General features: G+C 33.9%; 1 protein-coding gene across 2 annotated transcripts in view; it reads left to right on the top strand.

Moving 5' to 3' along the window:
• The window catches only part of STRN (striatin), a 112,376-nt gene that overhangs the window by 66,040 nt on the left and 29,563 nt on the right, over window positions 1-16,773 (top strand). The window contains exons 7-11 of one of the 2 annotated variants that reach the window (XM_027555003.1): window positions 2,751-2,886; window positions 6,203-6,313; window positions 8,420-8,506; window positions 8,966-9,109; window positions 13,111-13,247. In XM_027555003.1, the coding sequence (XP_027410804.1) occupies window positions 2,751-2,886; window positions 6,203-6,313; window positions 8,420-8,506; window positions 8,966-9,109; window positions 13,111-13,247 (615 nt within the window). The remainder of the gene's footprint in view (window positions 1-2,750; window positions 2,887-6,202; window positions 6,314-8,419; window positions 8,507-8,965; window positions 9,110-13,110; window positions 13,248-16,773) is intronic. The other variant, XM_027555004.1, reaches the window with a different exon arrangement.

Raw genomic sequence — 16,773 nt, 5'->3', positions numbered from 1 at the left:
TTGCTGTTATTTTCTCCCACTCTGAGGGTTGTCTTTTCACCTTGCTTATAGTTTCCTTTGCTGTGAAAAAGCTTTAAATTTAATCAAGTCCCACTTGTTTACTTTTGTTTTTATTTCCGTTACTCTAGGAGGTGGGTCATGCAGGATCTTGCTTTGATTTATGTCATTGAGTGTTCTCCCTATGTTTTCCTCTAAGAGTTTTGTAGTTTCTGATCTTACATTTAGGTCTTTAATCCATTCGAGTCTTTGTGTATAGTGTTAGGAATGTTCTATTTTCATTCTTTTACATGTAACTGTCCAGTTTTCCCAGCACCATTTATTGAAGGGGCTGTCTTTATCCCATTGTATATTCTTGTCTCCTTTGTCAAAAATAAGGTACCCATAGGTGCATGGGTTTATTTCTGGGCTTTCTATCTTCTGTTGGTCTATATTTCTGTTTTCATGCCAGTCTCTCTCCCCGTTTTTAACCTCTCTCCTCTCTTCTCTCTCTTTCCCTCTTCTCCTTCTCTTTCTTCTTCTTCCTCCTCCTGCTTTATTTAAAGTAGGAGATGAAGGCATGCTTTGCTTTTAGGAGAGTGTTCACATTTCCTCCTTCACGTTTATTTAAGAAGAGGGAGGAGGAAAGGAAGGAAGGATAAATAAAGCAGACTGGACCTAGACTCTAGGCCTGGAGCTAAAGTCTCAGTTCTGTCACTAATTATCTGTGCTTTTTAATCCTTCAGGCTTAGTTTTTTAGTTTGTAAAATTGGGCTTATAACAAGTACCCATCTTATCCCCAGAGAATTTTGTGAGGAATAAATGAGACACTACTTTTGAAAATGATAGGTTTAACTATAAAGTTCTTTCTCTCTAAGTGTAACTTCTCTTTTCTGTTTGAATCCTCTGCTTCCATCAGAGACTCTCAACTTACTATTTCCAGATTAATCCCCAGGCCACTATTCGGTAGTGTTGTGCTTGCTAATACAGCCCTGCCATGGATGTTATTTGAACTTGAAGAAGTTACTCCCTCTTTTTATTATTCAAACAAGTAGTAATCACATGTGTTTAAACTGACTGTAGTAAAATAAAATGCCAAAACTTGTATAATAACTTTTCTCTGTCCTAATCATTTGGAAATTTTATGCTGAGTTGTGATTTCTATGGGATGATTGGACTGAGATACTATTTTTCTGTCAAAGTACTTTACTTGTAGCTCAGTGGTTAAATAATAACTATAATGCTTTAAGTTTTATTGTTAGTCATTATGTTAGTTAAATATTAAAAAATCTATAAACTGTTTATTATTCCTATCAAGTATGGTCTTAATAGAAATTCCTAACTGTAAACTGATTTCTTTTTAAATAATCAATTTCATAAATATCCAGACTTCCAGTTAGTGCTGATTATGGCAATTCTGTGACCAAGCCATGAAGGCACAGCTAATGTAAACATATTTAATTCTATTTAAATGCTGGACCCAAAGATTCTTCTAGTTCTCTTTTAGAAAAATATTTCTAAATAAATAATTAGTTTCTTTATAGTAGTTTTGTATTAGTTTTGATAATTTTTATGATGCATTAATTTTCACAGCTGCAGTTTAATAACTCTATGCCAAAAGACTTAAAAAATCTAACTATGTAGCAGTGTGTAAGCAGGACTTAAAAGATTGATTGCAGTGCTATATATAGAGAGAGAGAATGGCTGAAAAGTATCCTATTAAAATGTTTAGTAGAACAAACAGGTTTTTTAAATGTCACTTTATTCCCTTAATTAAAAATAGTTAAATAGATTCAACTAAGAAAATAACAGAAGCACAAAGCTCTTAATAGCTGATGGTTGTGTTCAGGCTATTAATAGTGCATTTTGTTAGAAAAGACACATAGGTTCATTGTCCTTTCTGGCTCTTTGTCCTATATTGAAGTTTGATTATTCTTTGCATTATAGTCTGGATAATTTTCCTCCTTTCTGTCTCCTTCTCTTTTCTCATGATTAACTTTCACCTTATGATTCCAGAGATATTTCTAAATGTATAAAAATGAGACGTAATGGTCCTTGTTAGATTTGTTATTAAATCTAAGTTATGTATATCTCTGAAAGATCAATATTTTAAGAAAAATTTGAATATATAGACAGTTATTAGAGGAAATTGGTGGAAGCTTGGGACGGTGGAAATAATAATGGGAAGAGTTCTCCCTCCCCAACTCCCTCCAACGGAATACCTTCTCAATGTTGTGGCATGCATTTCTGAGTTTGTGGTTTTTGTGATTTTACATTTTGTGAGGGAATAATGTACTAGACTTAAAATTTATCATGGTTATATTCTGAAAAATTCTTGCAGTGTTTTATGAAGTGTTTCTTCTTTGGTTAGATTAGAATATCTGCACATTGTACAGATTGCATTCCAGAAATGTAAGATTTGATTGTGGTTCTCATAATACAGTATGTCAAGGACATTTTTCATCTGCTATAATATAAATTCATATGTTATATTCCAATGTTTTCAATATGTGATTCCATTTGTTTATTTAAAAGAAGCCATCATTGAACAAAGTTTAAATTACTGCTTTAAAATGTTTAATATATATAAAATCTTAAAATGATATCTGTGTTTTCTACTGAATTGTATAGGTTTGATACAGCAAAGATGTATTTTCTGAAGAAAATAATGATTGGGTTTTCTCATTGAGGAGTAAAGGGATATTGTCTTCTTTATTTAAATTAATTCCATGATATATTCCAATATTTTAATTGAGCATGCTTTTTATCATTAGATTGTTAGGAAGAAAGTATTGCCCGATAGCAGTGAAGATCGAGATACAAAAGAAGCTCTAAAGGAGTTTGACTTCTTGGTTACATCAGAAGAAGGAGACAATGACTCCAGAAGTGCAGGCGATGGAACAGACTGGGGTAAGGAGGAATGCTGTATCCAACAAGAGATGTTATATAAATGAACAAAACTAATATTTTACTAGGAAAGCAGCATCTTGAAGAACACTTGAAATATTGAAATCTTGGACATTCTATGGACTTTTTACTATCATGACCTTTTTTCCAGGATGTGTGTCTGTTTAAAGAAGGTTGTACAGCTATTTACCTTCCTCATCTTTTTTTTTATTTTAACATAAGTGGTAGAGTATGAAAATAATTTGAATTTATAGAATGTTTCTGCCTAAACAGTAGAACTTGCAAATCTAGATTTTGTGGAAATTGAGTATGAGAACATTGTAGAAGATCTCATTATTTTTTCTTTTCTTTCTTAGTTTTTTTTGGCCATGCCACATGGCATGTGGGATCTTAGTTCCCTGGCCAGGTATCAAACCTGTGTTCCTTGTAGTAGAAGTACAAAGTCTTAACACTGGCCTGCCAGGGAAGTCCTTGTAAAGGACTTAGAAATCTCATCTCTGGCATCTTCTGGTTTACCACAGTTCTCCTATGATCTTATGTTACTGTTGTTATCAGTATGGTGTTAAGAGGGTGATATAGCTAAATTTTTACTTTAAAAAGCTGAAGGCATTCTAGGATCTAAAATCTAACTCAGTTTAATTTATTATTAAGATGTAATTGATGAAAATCTACATTTTTGATTGTTAGATTTTTCTGAAAAAAGGAGACTTTCTATTATTGATAGTAGAATAAAAATGTTGAGTTTTTAAGTTCAGAGACCCAGTGATCTGTTTTTTAAACTGTGGACTGAAACTTGTTAAAAATAGATTTCTGATTATTCTGGTTCATTTTGGCTTATTTCAGTCATTCAACAAATACTGATTATGTGCCTTCTTTGTGCCAAGTCTTTTAGATGAAGATCCCTACCCCTGTGGGCCTACATTCTACTAAGAGGATGTAGGCAGTAAGAGATAAACATGATAAATGATGTTTATCATGTAAGTCAGAATGTGATAAATGCAATGGGAAATTTAAAAAGTAGAACAGAGTAAGTAGGATGGAGAGTGCTGGGGACAGGGTAGGGTGAAGTGGATTGGTTACAATATAAGATAGAGTGATCATGGAAGGTGCATTGAGAGGGTAACATTTGAATGAGAGACAGCATGGATGAGAGAGTTAGCCACATGGTATCCAGGGAAAGAGTGTTCAAGAAGAAGAAAACTAGAACATATGCCCTAAGATAATTGTAATCCAAGTATGTTTGAGGAATTCAAGGAAGCTAGGGTGGCTGGAGCAGAATGATAATGAGGGGAATGTAGTAAGAAGTGACCGAATCAAGTGGAGCTGTGTAGACCACTGGTGAGATGGAGAACCATGGGACTGTTGAGCCAGAAGGGTGAGGGACATGATCCAACTTTTGTTTGAAAGCATCACTTTGGCTGTGTGTTGAGAATAGACTACCCAGGGCGATTAGTGTTGGCAGTAGACATGAAGTACATAAGGGAAAACACTTGTTGTAATTCTAGCAAGAAACAGAGGTCAGAGAAGGGTGGATATGCTGAGGAGTCGTCAGATTCTGGATGTGTTTTAAAGGTAGAGAAACAATATTTCCTGAAATAGTTGTTGTGGGGTTTGGGAAAAAAGGGAGGTTTTTGGTCTGATCAAATGAAAGTATAGTTCAGTTCAGTTCAGTCGCTCAGTTGTGTCCGACTCACTGCGACCCCATGAACTGCAGCACGCCAGGCCTCCCTGTCCATCACCAGCTCCCAGAGTTTACCCAAACTCATGTCCATTGAGTTGGTGATGCCATCTAACTATCTCATCCTCTGTCATCCCCTTCTCCTCCCGCCTTCAATCTTTCCCAACATTAGGGTCTTTTCGAATGAGTCAGCTCTTTGCATTAGGTGGCCAGAGTATTGGAGTTTCAGCTTCAGCATCAATCCTTCCAGAGAACACCCAGGACTGATTTCCTTTACGATGGACTGGTTGGATCTCCTTGGAGTCCAAGGGACTCTCAAGAGTCTTCTCCAACACCACAGTTCAAAAGCATCAATTCTTCAGTGCTCAGCTTTCTTTATAGTCCAACTCACATCCATACATCACTACTGGAAAAACCATAGCCTTGACTAGACGGACCTTTGTTGACAAAGCAATGTCTCTGCTTTTTAATATTCTGTTTAGGTTGGTCATAACTTTCCTTCCAAGGAGTAAGTGTCTTTTAATTTTGTGGCTGCAATCACCATCTGCAGTGATTTTGGAGCCCCCCAAAAATAAATCAGTCACTGTTTCCACCATCTATTTCCCATGAAGTGATGGGAACAGATGCTACGATCTTAGTTTTGTGAATGTTGAGCTTTAAGCCAGATTTTTCACTCTCCTCTTTCACTTTCATTAAGAGGCTCTTTAGTTCTTCTTCACTTTCTGCCATAAGGGTGGTGTCATCTTCATATCTGAGGTTATTGATAGGGCCTTCAAATAAGTTGGGGAACCCTGTAGATGGAAGAGATTGGATGAGAAAGATTGGGAGTTTGGTTTTGTGTGTTTGGTTTTGATTAGTTTTCTAATGGAAATGCAGAGTAAGCAAGTGGATATATGTCTTGAGTTCAGGTGAGAGTTCTGAGCTAACACTTACATAATGTTATATGTATACAGTAATTCATTTTATAGTAAGTATAAAATACGTAACATATTTGCTTTTTAAATTTTGTACTCCTGAAATAGTGAAAATTAATGGTGGCATTTCTTTTTTCTTAGAAGCTCAGTTTCCAGCTTTAAATATTTATAAATTAATGGGTCACTTAAATCATTTTAAGTGTTGAATGCCAGATTGATTAATAAGTTTGCAAGGTGCTATTTATAAAGCCTATAAAATAAAAGTGGTCTTTTGCTGATAAACACATGCCAGAAATATAGTTTTTGAAAAGATCATTGAAGACTATTTAGTACAAATGCTTAATAGTCTTCTTTCATTACATAAATTAGTAAGAAATTTTTTTTGTGAGTCAATCCTAATCACAGTCTGAAAATGAGGGTTTCTTGATGGTGGACTTTTGAGGCTTAATTTACTAAAAGTCACTCAAATGTTGCAGTTTTTTTTTTTTTCCCCCTATGTGTGTTTCAAGGGAAATTTAATATTATTACCAAGGAAATAGAATTGACCACTGTTTCTTGGATATTATATTTCTTGTGACATGTATCTAATGAATAAATAATAACTTTAAAATTGGTAATACTATGAAGAAGATGGTTGTTATGTCATTCATTGACATAACAGTGAATTGACTTTGAATGTTCAATATCTTATTGAAAAAGGCTGTTTCATTTGTTTCACTCTGTTTAGAAAAGGAAGACCAGTGTCTCATGCCTGAAGCTTGGAATGTGGACCAGGGAGTAATTACCAAACTCAAGGAACAATACAAAAAGGAGAGAAAGGGGAAAAAGGGGGTGAAGAGTAAGTGGAAAACATTGTATCTGTCAATCATAAATCTTACCTCTTTCATATCCCCCAATTTTTTTTTCCAATGTTTTCCTAAAACTTACTTACTCTTTTTTTTTTCCTTCTCCTGACCTCTTTCCTTTTCACTTGCTCTTTAGGGGTGGAAATTAAATGGTTAGATATTTGGTCATGAACTTTGAAAAAGAAAAAAGCTGTGAATATAATTATGCAACCATAATGTATCCCAATAATAAATCTAGAGCATCATGAGTGTATGGGACTGTGTTTTCAAACATAGCAATAATTTGATTTTTCAAATTATATGTGCTTAATTACAGTAATGATTTTTTACTATTGATAGTTTAAATCTCATCTAGTGTGACCTTCTGGCAAGCCACCAAAATAATTGCTTACAATTTTAGGTCTTGGTCACAGAAAGAAGGTTAATTTCTACCCCTGAATATCCTGGCTGTTCATAACACATGGTTCATTTGCTCTCATCACTATGTGTTATACAGGTCACAGAATCAGACACAGCTTTTTTAAAGTACTTATTTTTCTAATTTAAAATTTTGGCCAATGTCATTTATAATATTACCAATTAGGTTTTTTCTTTTCCCAACAAAATGTGTTCCACATCAAAAATGGAAACTAAAATGAAATTTCTAGCGCTGTGCATCATATATATATATTATCTTATTCAAGTTATTAGTAAGGTTTAACAGTAGATCTAGTTAGGTATATAAAATAGAAATACAAAAGCTTTCACACATCCCTGGAAACCATCTTAACCACCTTTTTAGGAGAGCAAGGTTAAATTACCTCCTTGTGCTACCACTCTCATTGACAGTATGGACATGGGTCTCCCTTGTACGGCAATAGGAATTTCATCCTTTGGGATATTAGTGTACAGTGGGATTAAAATCCAACTTGAGTGAGGCATGTATTTAAAATTGCGAAAGACTGGAGGGATATGCTTTTTCTTTTTCTCTTTTTTGTAGTGATGCTCAGGATTATCAAAAATTAGTCATTCATTTATAACCTAGTAGTTACTCATAAGTATTTAAATCTTTATTTAAAATATCTTAGAACTTGCAAGTATTTCACTTTAATGGATAGAAAATCAGTGGCCTTTATTGATATTAGCATTGTACCAACTATTATGTAACAGAGAGAGAACGTCATTTAATGCCTTCTCAGTATTAATTAATCACAATGAGAAAGGTTAATATTAAAACATAAGAACATTTTCTACTTTTTATTAAAAATACTGATACAATTTAATTTTAATAAGCAATAGTGAGACATGGTTTGTTATGACTTTTCATAGCCATGATAAAATCATTTAAGCTGAAATTTTAAGGAATATTTGTCATATGCAAGAAACAAGGAGAATGTTTTATTTATCAGATTGACTTAAAGTTAATATATATGTCATTATGCTACAATAATAAATGTCTTAAAATGTAAAAGACCTTTTAATTGAAAGGGTATCAAGAACTTATGTAGAATTCATCTATTATTTATTATTTGGTTCTTATCAAATATCAAGGCTTCGCTGTAGTTGGAGTTTAGCATTTAAGGTCTCAAGCTGCACTATTTGATCGAAATAGTATTCCTGCTAACAGAAGCTAGTGGATTTCCTGAGCCTGAAGATTGTGATCATTGTTTCAGGCATATGGTACATAGCTTTTTAGTATGGTGAGAGAAAATGATTCTTTAGGAGGAGAAAGGCTAATGTTGTTCATGAAGAGAGAAGGACTGAAGAGTTCAGGACATTTTATCATCATCAGTTTAGGTTATCTTGATAAAATGATAGTCTGGGAGCAAGAGGAGACATGATAAAAACAGAACTGAAAGATGTAAAATGAAAACAGAACTGAAGGAAAGCATTAATTTATAAAGCATAATAGGTATCTTTTTAAATTGAGCTGTTTCTCATTGCAAGAGGTTGTGTCTTTATAATATGGGCTAGTAGAAATATTTTCAGTCAAATTGTGTTCTCTAATCACACTATCTTAGAATATATTTCTAGGCAATAGTTAAAATTGCTTAAAAATAGGAAAAAGCCATAATGGACTATGGGTAAGATTTTCCCATTCTTAATTAAACTTATAACAGGAAAAACAACCGAAGATCTGTTTCAGCCTCTATCCTATATAAAACAGTCAAAACAGGGATGTGGGAGAATGAAGCATCAAAGTACAGGTAAGTAATTGGTAGAGTGTGAAACTTAACCTTGGGTACCATATTTTCAGGATGTAAAGCAATGAATGCAGCTTAATTTAAACAAACAGAAAAGAATGTGATTGTTTAGTTTAGCACACAGTAGCTTCACAGTCTGTGGTATCTGTGTTTAGAGTTGTATATAAGGATTCTAGAATAATATTTTTAATGATCCAAATTGCACAGGAACATTTTTTCATGCAAATAATGACATTATTCCATTAGCTTAATTTAAAAAATATATGTAAAACATAATTTTTCAAGAGTAGTATACCTTTTTAAAAGTCTTAAAAACTTAGAAAATAAATTACTCTTTAATATAGTATGGTAGTTTTAAAGGTGAATATTGGCAGATGTAAATAAGGTTTATGGCACCATTTTGATGCAGTTGGATAATTCTGTTTTCTCTTTTTTGTTCTCTCCCTCCCTTTTCGGGGCTAGGGCCCAACAGGTCAAAACTACAAGATATGCTTGCTAATTTGAGAGATGTTGATGAACTTTCCTCCTTGCAGCCATCTGTGGGTTCACCCTCTAGACCCAGCAGCTCCAGGCTTCCTGAACATGAAATAAATAGGGCAGATGAAGGCAAGTACTTGTGACACACTAGAGCACAAAAAGCACTTGGATGTACTTACTAAATTCAGTTAGTAGAGAGCTCTCTAAGAGAAGAGTTTTACTCTACACATGTTTAAACTATGTATGTAGTACTCCACATTGTAAGCTTTCTTATATTCAAGGGGGTTTGATTATAGCTATAGTCTTGTAAGACTTGAAAAAGGATGCATAAACTTAAAACCAAGTCTAAATTGTAGTTTAGAACATCCCCCTGCAGCTTCACAGAAGCCATGTAGTTGATGTGCATACATGTAGTTCTAATACCATCCCAACAATGAGAAAACTGAGTATATACATAGTTAGTAAATGTTTACTTTGAGACTCACATAAATGTTTTCATGCTGCTGCTGCTGCTAAGTCGTTTCAGTCGTGTCCGACTCTGTGCGACCCCAGAGACGGCAGCTCTGGCGTCCCTGGGATTCTCCAGGGAAGAACACTGGAGTGGGTTGCCATTTCCTTCTCCAGTGCATGAAAGTGGAAAGTGAAAGTGAAGTCGCTCAGTCATGTCTGACTCTTAGCGACCCCATGGACTGCAGCCCACCAGGCTCCTCCATCCATGGGATTTTCCAGGCAAGAGTACTGGAGTGGGGTGCCATCACCTTCTCCGTTGTTTAAGCAATTTATCATTGACAAAAAGAGAAAAAAGGCACCTGAAAGTCTAGTCACATTTCCTTGTTCTCTCTCAGTCCTTGTCTATGTGCATATACTTTTTACAGTTATAGTCACCATGTAGAAGAATTCAGTTGTATTTATATATATAAAATCATAAATTCATGATTATAATTTTAAGATTTAAAATTTTAAATTAAATATTCTATTTTAGACTTGATACCTAACCATTCCCCTTTTGGATATTTAGATTATTCCCAGTTTTTTATAGTATAATCTTGTGTTATATAAATGCAGTTTTCCATCTCTTAGATAGAAGTTCCGATATTCCTATTTATAAATTATAAAATGCTTATATGTGGAAATTGATTATAAAATATATATTTACATTAGCTGAAAGTCATGAGTGACATAAAATTAATCTTCATGATTAATGAATATATTTTGAAATTTATTTTTGAAAATTGCCTTGAATTTAAATATTACAATTATTTGCAGTGGGTATGTCTCTTCAAATTATTATTTATTGAATAAAACCACCAAAGTCACAGAGGAAACATGTATTATTATTCTTTCTTGGTTTTAAATTTGGTTGTTTTTTAGAGAAATGTAAATTGACAGACTCTTGATGGATAGATTTTTGTGTTTGGAATACTTTTTCAATAAATTGTTTGATCATTGCACAGCTAATTTATTAGTATTAATTATAGTATACTGGGAATTCGTTTTCCATACATTAAATAATGAAGAACCACATATGATACCTTTACATTCTAGATGAACAATTTATTTGACGTAGGTACGTATCTTTTAAATTAAGATGTGAATCATGGGGCCTCAACAGGTATGTTTGTAACTCACTAGGAGATTCATTCAGCTGATACTATAGATGTGAGAATTTTAATCAACTTCCTTTATTCTAAGATCAGGTCTGGATAAGAAGGAAAGTTAGTTTTTCCTCTTATTCTGATAATCTCAAAAGAATTTTATCAGAAATTTCATCTTATAGAATTCTTTTTTCTTAATTGAAAGATAATTGGTTTACAGTGTTATGTTGGTTTCTGCCATGTAATCCACTTATAATAATAGAGGCAGAATATGTTCTAAATGACATATATGCAGAAAAGAATGTATAAACCACAGAAAATGCCCCTAATTAAAAAAAAGTTAAGAACCTTTAGAACAGAAGTGTTGAATGTCTAACTTATGATCTGTAGTATTGGTCCTACGTCTGCTTCCACAGTACAGAATTTTCACAAGTAGAAAAGGCATTTAAGAAATAGGTTGTAGATTTAATTGCCTGTGACTGATGCTTTCCAGTCTCCAGTCCAGTTTCAGAAGAAGTTTCCATAGCTTGTATGTGCTATGTAAGTTTATTGCTATATTTTTATTATAATTATTCAGAAGGCAGTGAGTGCTGCACTTGAGGCATATTTAAATTATTTTGTAAAAGCTGATTAGAGCCTGTAATATTTAGTTACTAATAGAAATGTGACCTCTAATCGAAAGTTCTAAGGACTCTTAGAGGGCAGTCAGTTCATGGTTTGCCCATTGGAGCTCTCTCTTTGGCCCTTAGGTCTGCTGGTTTAGCCACTGGTATGTGTGGAAGCAGTGCTTGGTTGCCTTTCTTTGTTTTCAGATTTTACTTGGCCATTCCTAGAACAGTTAGTTAAATTAGTTCATGCAGTGTGAGTGACCAAATCACAAATCTTAGTTTTTTGGGGGACGTGGAGAGGAACCATTTTCACTTCATATCTGAACTGAGTTTTCTGGCAATATTAGGCGTGAAAACAAAAGAACACCTGGCTGAAGCTCTAACCTCCTAGTCTCATGTGAATCATTTGGTTGAAATTTTGGCATGAAAATTGCTGTTCTAAATGAAACAATTCCTGCTCTTTATTAGTAAATGTTTAGAGTTGTTCAGACCCCTTATAAGACATGTGGTATGTTTGTATAAAACCCATTTTTATTATTGCAGCTTTATTGTGTGGTGGTTTGAAAATGTCTTATCAATTTATACTCTATTTTGTTCTTGTAACGATTTTGAGTAGAGTTCCTGCCACTAGTATTTTTAAAAGTTCATAGCTGTTCTTTTCATTTCTTCAATATTTATGATTGAATCTAAAATTATATTATTGAATGTGAAACTGAAAAACATCTCATAAATCAATTCTCTGCATACATTGATTAGTACAGTTGACTTGTTTCTTAAAAAAAAAAAGTTCAGTTCAGTCGCTCAGTTGTGTCCGACTCTTTAACTTCTTCAGCAGCCAAAGTTAAACTACTAAATTCATCTAATCAACTCATAAATGTTTGTCATCAATAAAGTCACTACCTTGAGAAAACTACTTAAAGAATAATCTCTGATGGCTTGTCAGAATGATTGGCATTTATAAGTGTTCCAGTAGACACTTTAATAAAAAACTTCTTTGAAATGAGTATTTTTAAATGAAATATAATATATCTACAGTAAACTGCTAAGTCATAGGGATGAGCTCAGTGAGTTATCTCTAAGCAAAACCAGTCGTGTCACCACTGCCTAGGTCAGGAAGCAGAATGTCACCAGGGCCTAGAAGTCCTGATGGTGCTGCCTTCAAACACTGCCCCTTCCCTCTTCTCCAGCGGTAGTCTTGAGTTCTGACAACACAAATTAGCTTTGCCTTATATACGCGTTTTTTACTAATACAATTATGACCCATTTTCATTTGCGATTTCTCTTATTTAAGTTATAGAATTAACCAATTTTATTTTGAATGCAGCCAGCAATGTTCAAAATCACTATACATGTTTTAATGTACATTACCATATGTAAAATAGATGACCAGTGCAAGTTCAACACATGAAGCAGAGCACCCAAAGCCAGTGCTCTGGGACAACCCAGAGGGATGGGGTGGGGAGGGAGTTGGGAGGGGGGTTCAGGATGGGGAGACACATGTTTACCCATGGCTGATTCATGTCGATGTATGGCAAAAATCATCACAATATTGTAAAGTAATTATCCTTCAATTAAATTAATTAAAAAGATTAAATCACTTACTGTACATATTTTAATAATTGATAGAAATCACTTGGGTAATTAGCATGAAATATCAAATGAGAAAAATCTACTTTTATACGTTTATAAATTTTTTTCTATAGTGAAAAAGGGTTTGTTTCATGTTGTACTTTTCTAATTAGATGATACCTTTAAATGGTTAAAATATGGAAAAGAGCAAGCACTTCTTCAGGATTTTCTGTGTACTGAATTTTACTGTGTTTGAAAGCATTTATAAATAATCAAATGTAGATATGCCCTTATGAAATTAATTGTTGACTACTTAGAAGTGTTTTTTTTTAATGTTTCTTTTGTCTTCCCCCTTCAGTGGAAGCGCTGACGTTTCCTCCTTCTTCTGGGAAGTCATTCATCATGGGAGCAGATGAAGCACTTGAAAGTGAACTGGGACTGGGAGAATTGGCAGGCCTTACAGTGGCCAACGAAGCAGATTCATTAACTTATGATGTGAGTAGCAGTTTTATTTTTGTTGTTTTAATTTATTTTTTAAAAAATAGAAAGTTCATTTTATAGAAAAAGATGACAATTGTGAGACTTCTTCACAAGTGTGGAATTTCAGTTTTAATCACAAACTTTGAAAATATGAGCATAACAATACTTTTCACATCATGCAGATTAAAATTATAGGTTTTACCTAAATCTGTAAGTCAGTAGAGCTTATTCATTGGTTTTAGATAAGGGAAAGAATTCCTTTTTCTATCACCAAGATTGGGTGTGTCTTATGTTTTGAGGTACCATGTCTGCCTAATGGCAACATTTGTCTTGCTTATTTAATACATTGTGAATAAGACAACAACTGAGAAACTAGTTTTAGCTGTTGTTAGACAAGGTGTATGCAAGATACTTTGCAGATGCTAAGGTTGACCTATCAGTGATTTGGACCAAAACTGGAATCTTTATACCTTTATGCACACATCCATTTAGTTAATCTCAAACACAGTTCTTTTATAATTGTTCATTGTCATCAAGTATCAGAAAAACAGTTGCTTATTTCATAAAGTATTTACAGCCTACCTTATCTCTTCATTAAAATCCTTTCAGTTTTATACTTCATCGTCTTCGCTGGGGAATACAGTGCAGCTGCAGCCACGTAGAGGATGTAGTATGGATCCCTAAGTGAACCTTGGAAGTATTCCAAAGAGGAGCCTCACCACTCACTCCTCTTCCCTTAGATCAAAACTCTCCCCTCTATGCTAAGCCCTTTAGTAAGTCTTTCGGGTTCTACCGCCAACAACTGAAATCCATATAGTACATCTTTTTTCTTCCCCTCCTGGTCCATTTTTCTTCATCTGGATCTACCACAATAACTTAACCTAAACAGGCTCCTTGCACTCCATTCTCCGATACAGATTTTGGAAAACAAAACAAAACAAAACTCTGTTTTAAGTGTTTTTATATCCTTATAATTTATGTCTTTTAAAAACACCGTTTAGCTGGCTTTTATTTTTTAACCTTTGACAACCTTGTAAAATTAGGAAGCATTTAGTCTGTTTCTTTTTAAAATAATTAATAATATTTGTACTTAATCCTGCCATTTTTTGTGCCGCCTATTCTGTGTTTTTCTATTTTTGCCTAAATTGGGATTGCTTATTTTTTATCATTCACCCCTCTCCATTATTTGAAGCTTATGCACTCTTTCATTACTTTGTACATTACAGATTACTACACATATTCTTATCAAAATTTTATATACAAGGATCTTTAGAACACTTTATTTAAAAAACTCCCACCCAATGTACATGTCATTCCTGTTATATATTTTATTTCTGTGTACATTAATCTTCTACCAGCTTCTGTTTTGTATACTCAGTAGTCAGAATTATCTGTTTTACATTAACTGTCTTGTCTTTTTCCATTCTCCCCTGCATATTTGACTGCCCATCTGGGTTCATTTTTCTTTTACTCTAAGAATACAGTATATCTGTTTAATGAAGATCTATTGGTGCCTAACTCTCTTAGTTTTTAATTTTCTTGAATTGTCTTTACTTGTCTCTTTTTTTGCCCGACTAGGCTATTATCTCTGATTTCAAATTTCACTTTGCAAAAAATTTTTAAGTGCTGTTTGTTTCCTTTATTTATTTTTAATTGAAGGATATTTACAAAAATTGTATTGGTTTTTGTCACACTTTTTTTAGTGCTTTAAATATATTTCATTTTTTTGTTGTTTTCTCTTAAAATCAACTGTCATTTCTGTTTTTGGTTATTCAGTAGTGGACAGTTTTTCCTGTGACTGATATTTCTCTATGCCTTGATTGTCATAAAAGATTTCGTGGTTTTTTAAAATTTAATTAATATGTTTCCTTGAGTTCTATAATGTTCTCAGCCATTCTCTTTAGATACTGCTTTTACACCTCTCTCCCTCCCTCTTTTCTTCTTCTAGAACTGTTTTATATTGTTAGATCCTCTTTCTATATTCTCTGTTTCTGATTCTCTTTCTTCTGTTTTCCATCTTTTTTTTTTCTGTACTTCAGTCTAGATTTTTTTAACGACTCATCTTCCAGTTAGCTAATTCTCTCTTCAGTTATATGTGATCTGTAATTAAACTCATCTAATGAAATCTTATATCTTTTCTTCTAGGGTTACTTTTTAAAAATTATTTACAGATTTCTTCCAGAATTTTCAGTCTTTTATCTTCTTGAACATAGTAAGCATGATTACTTTAAACTTTGAATCAGAGACTCAGTAGTAGTTCTGTTACTAATTATGTGTTATTTCTGTTTGTTTTCATTTATGCTGTTGTATCTCATATGGGTATGGTTATTCTATACTATGTCCAAATAGCTATATTTGAAAAATTGTCTCTAGAAATAATTTCAGGCCTAAGTTTACATCTTTCCACAAAGAGTATATTTTCATTTTCTTCTCTCAGATGTCGCAGCCACTAGAAATCTGGATCACATGCTTCATTTTTAGTTTTTGAGATGGTCTAAAGCTCATCTACAATCTTTTAAAGGCTTTTGTTCTTCTAGTTCACTCTTATGTGTAGGATACAGCCTTCTGAAATCAAAACCTAAAGCCAGGTAGTCTACTAAGCCCTACTTTCTTGGCAGGCCCTGGACATCAATCTATATCTCTCGGCATTGCAAAGTCATCAGAAACACAGCTCAACCTCTCACCCATCTCTTTTGAAATCAGTAAACACTCTCTGGGGAAAACAGTTCCAGATATCAGGCTCACTTCCGTAGGCCTCTGTCTTCACCTAGATCCTAGGTTTTTTCCCACCATTTTGTTAGTTCTAGACTTTTTATTCTTAGCTTTGCTATTCTACTTGTCCTCAGTACACAGTTGGTCCTAATGATCTAGTCCATCATGACCAGAAGCAGAAATTCCCATTAGATGCTTTTGTTCCTACAAAGAGTTTGTCTAATACATAAAGGAATTCAGTCCTCTCTCTGGAGAAAGCTCATCCTATTTTCATAACTCTTAATTGTTAGAAAACTTAAGTCTTTCTCAGTTTCTAAATGTAGTTCCTGATTTTATTAAGCATATTAGAAATCTATTGCTGCATAACAACTTATACCACATTTAACAGCTTAAAAGAACAAACATTTATGTCTCACAGCTTCCATGGGTCAGCAGTCTGGGGACAGCTTAATTATGTGACTCTGGCTGTTTGTATAGTTGTAATCAAGACATTGACAAGGGCTGCAGTCTTACCTAGACTTGACTTGGGGAAAATCTGCTTCCAGGCTCACTCATGTAGTTGTTTGAAGGCCTTGGTTTCTTGCTGACTGTTGTCTGGGGACCAGTTCCTCACCACATGGACCTCTCTGTAGGCTCCTCAACAGAGCAGCTGGCTTTTCCCAATGTGAGTGCACCTGAAAAGATAGCAGAAACACTCAGGATGAAAGGTTTTATAACCTAATTTTGGAAGTAATTTGTTCCAACTTCTGCTGTGTGCTGTTGATCACAGAGCATCCTATAACGTAGAAGTGTGAAAGTGTTAGTTGCTCAGTTGTGTCCAACTCTTTAT

This window comes from Bos indicus x Bos taurus, chromosome 11 (genome assembly GCF_003369695.1).
Source record: "Bos indicus x Bos taurus breed Angus x Brahman F1 hybrid chromosome 11, Bos_hybrid_MaternalHap_v2.0, whole genome shotgun sequence".
NCBI lineage: Eukaryota > Metazoa > Chordata > Mammalia > Artiodactyla > Bovidae > Bos > Bos indicus x Bos taurus.
Note: the sequence above shows the minus strand (reverse complement) of the source record. Positions and strands in the feature narration are given on the sequence as shown.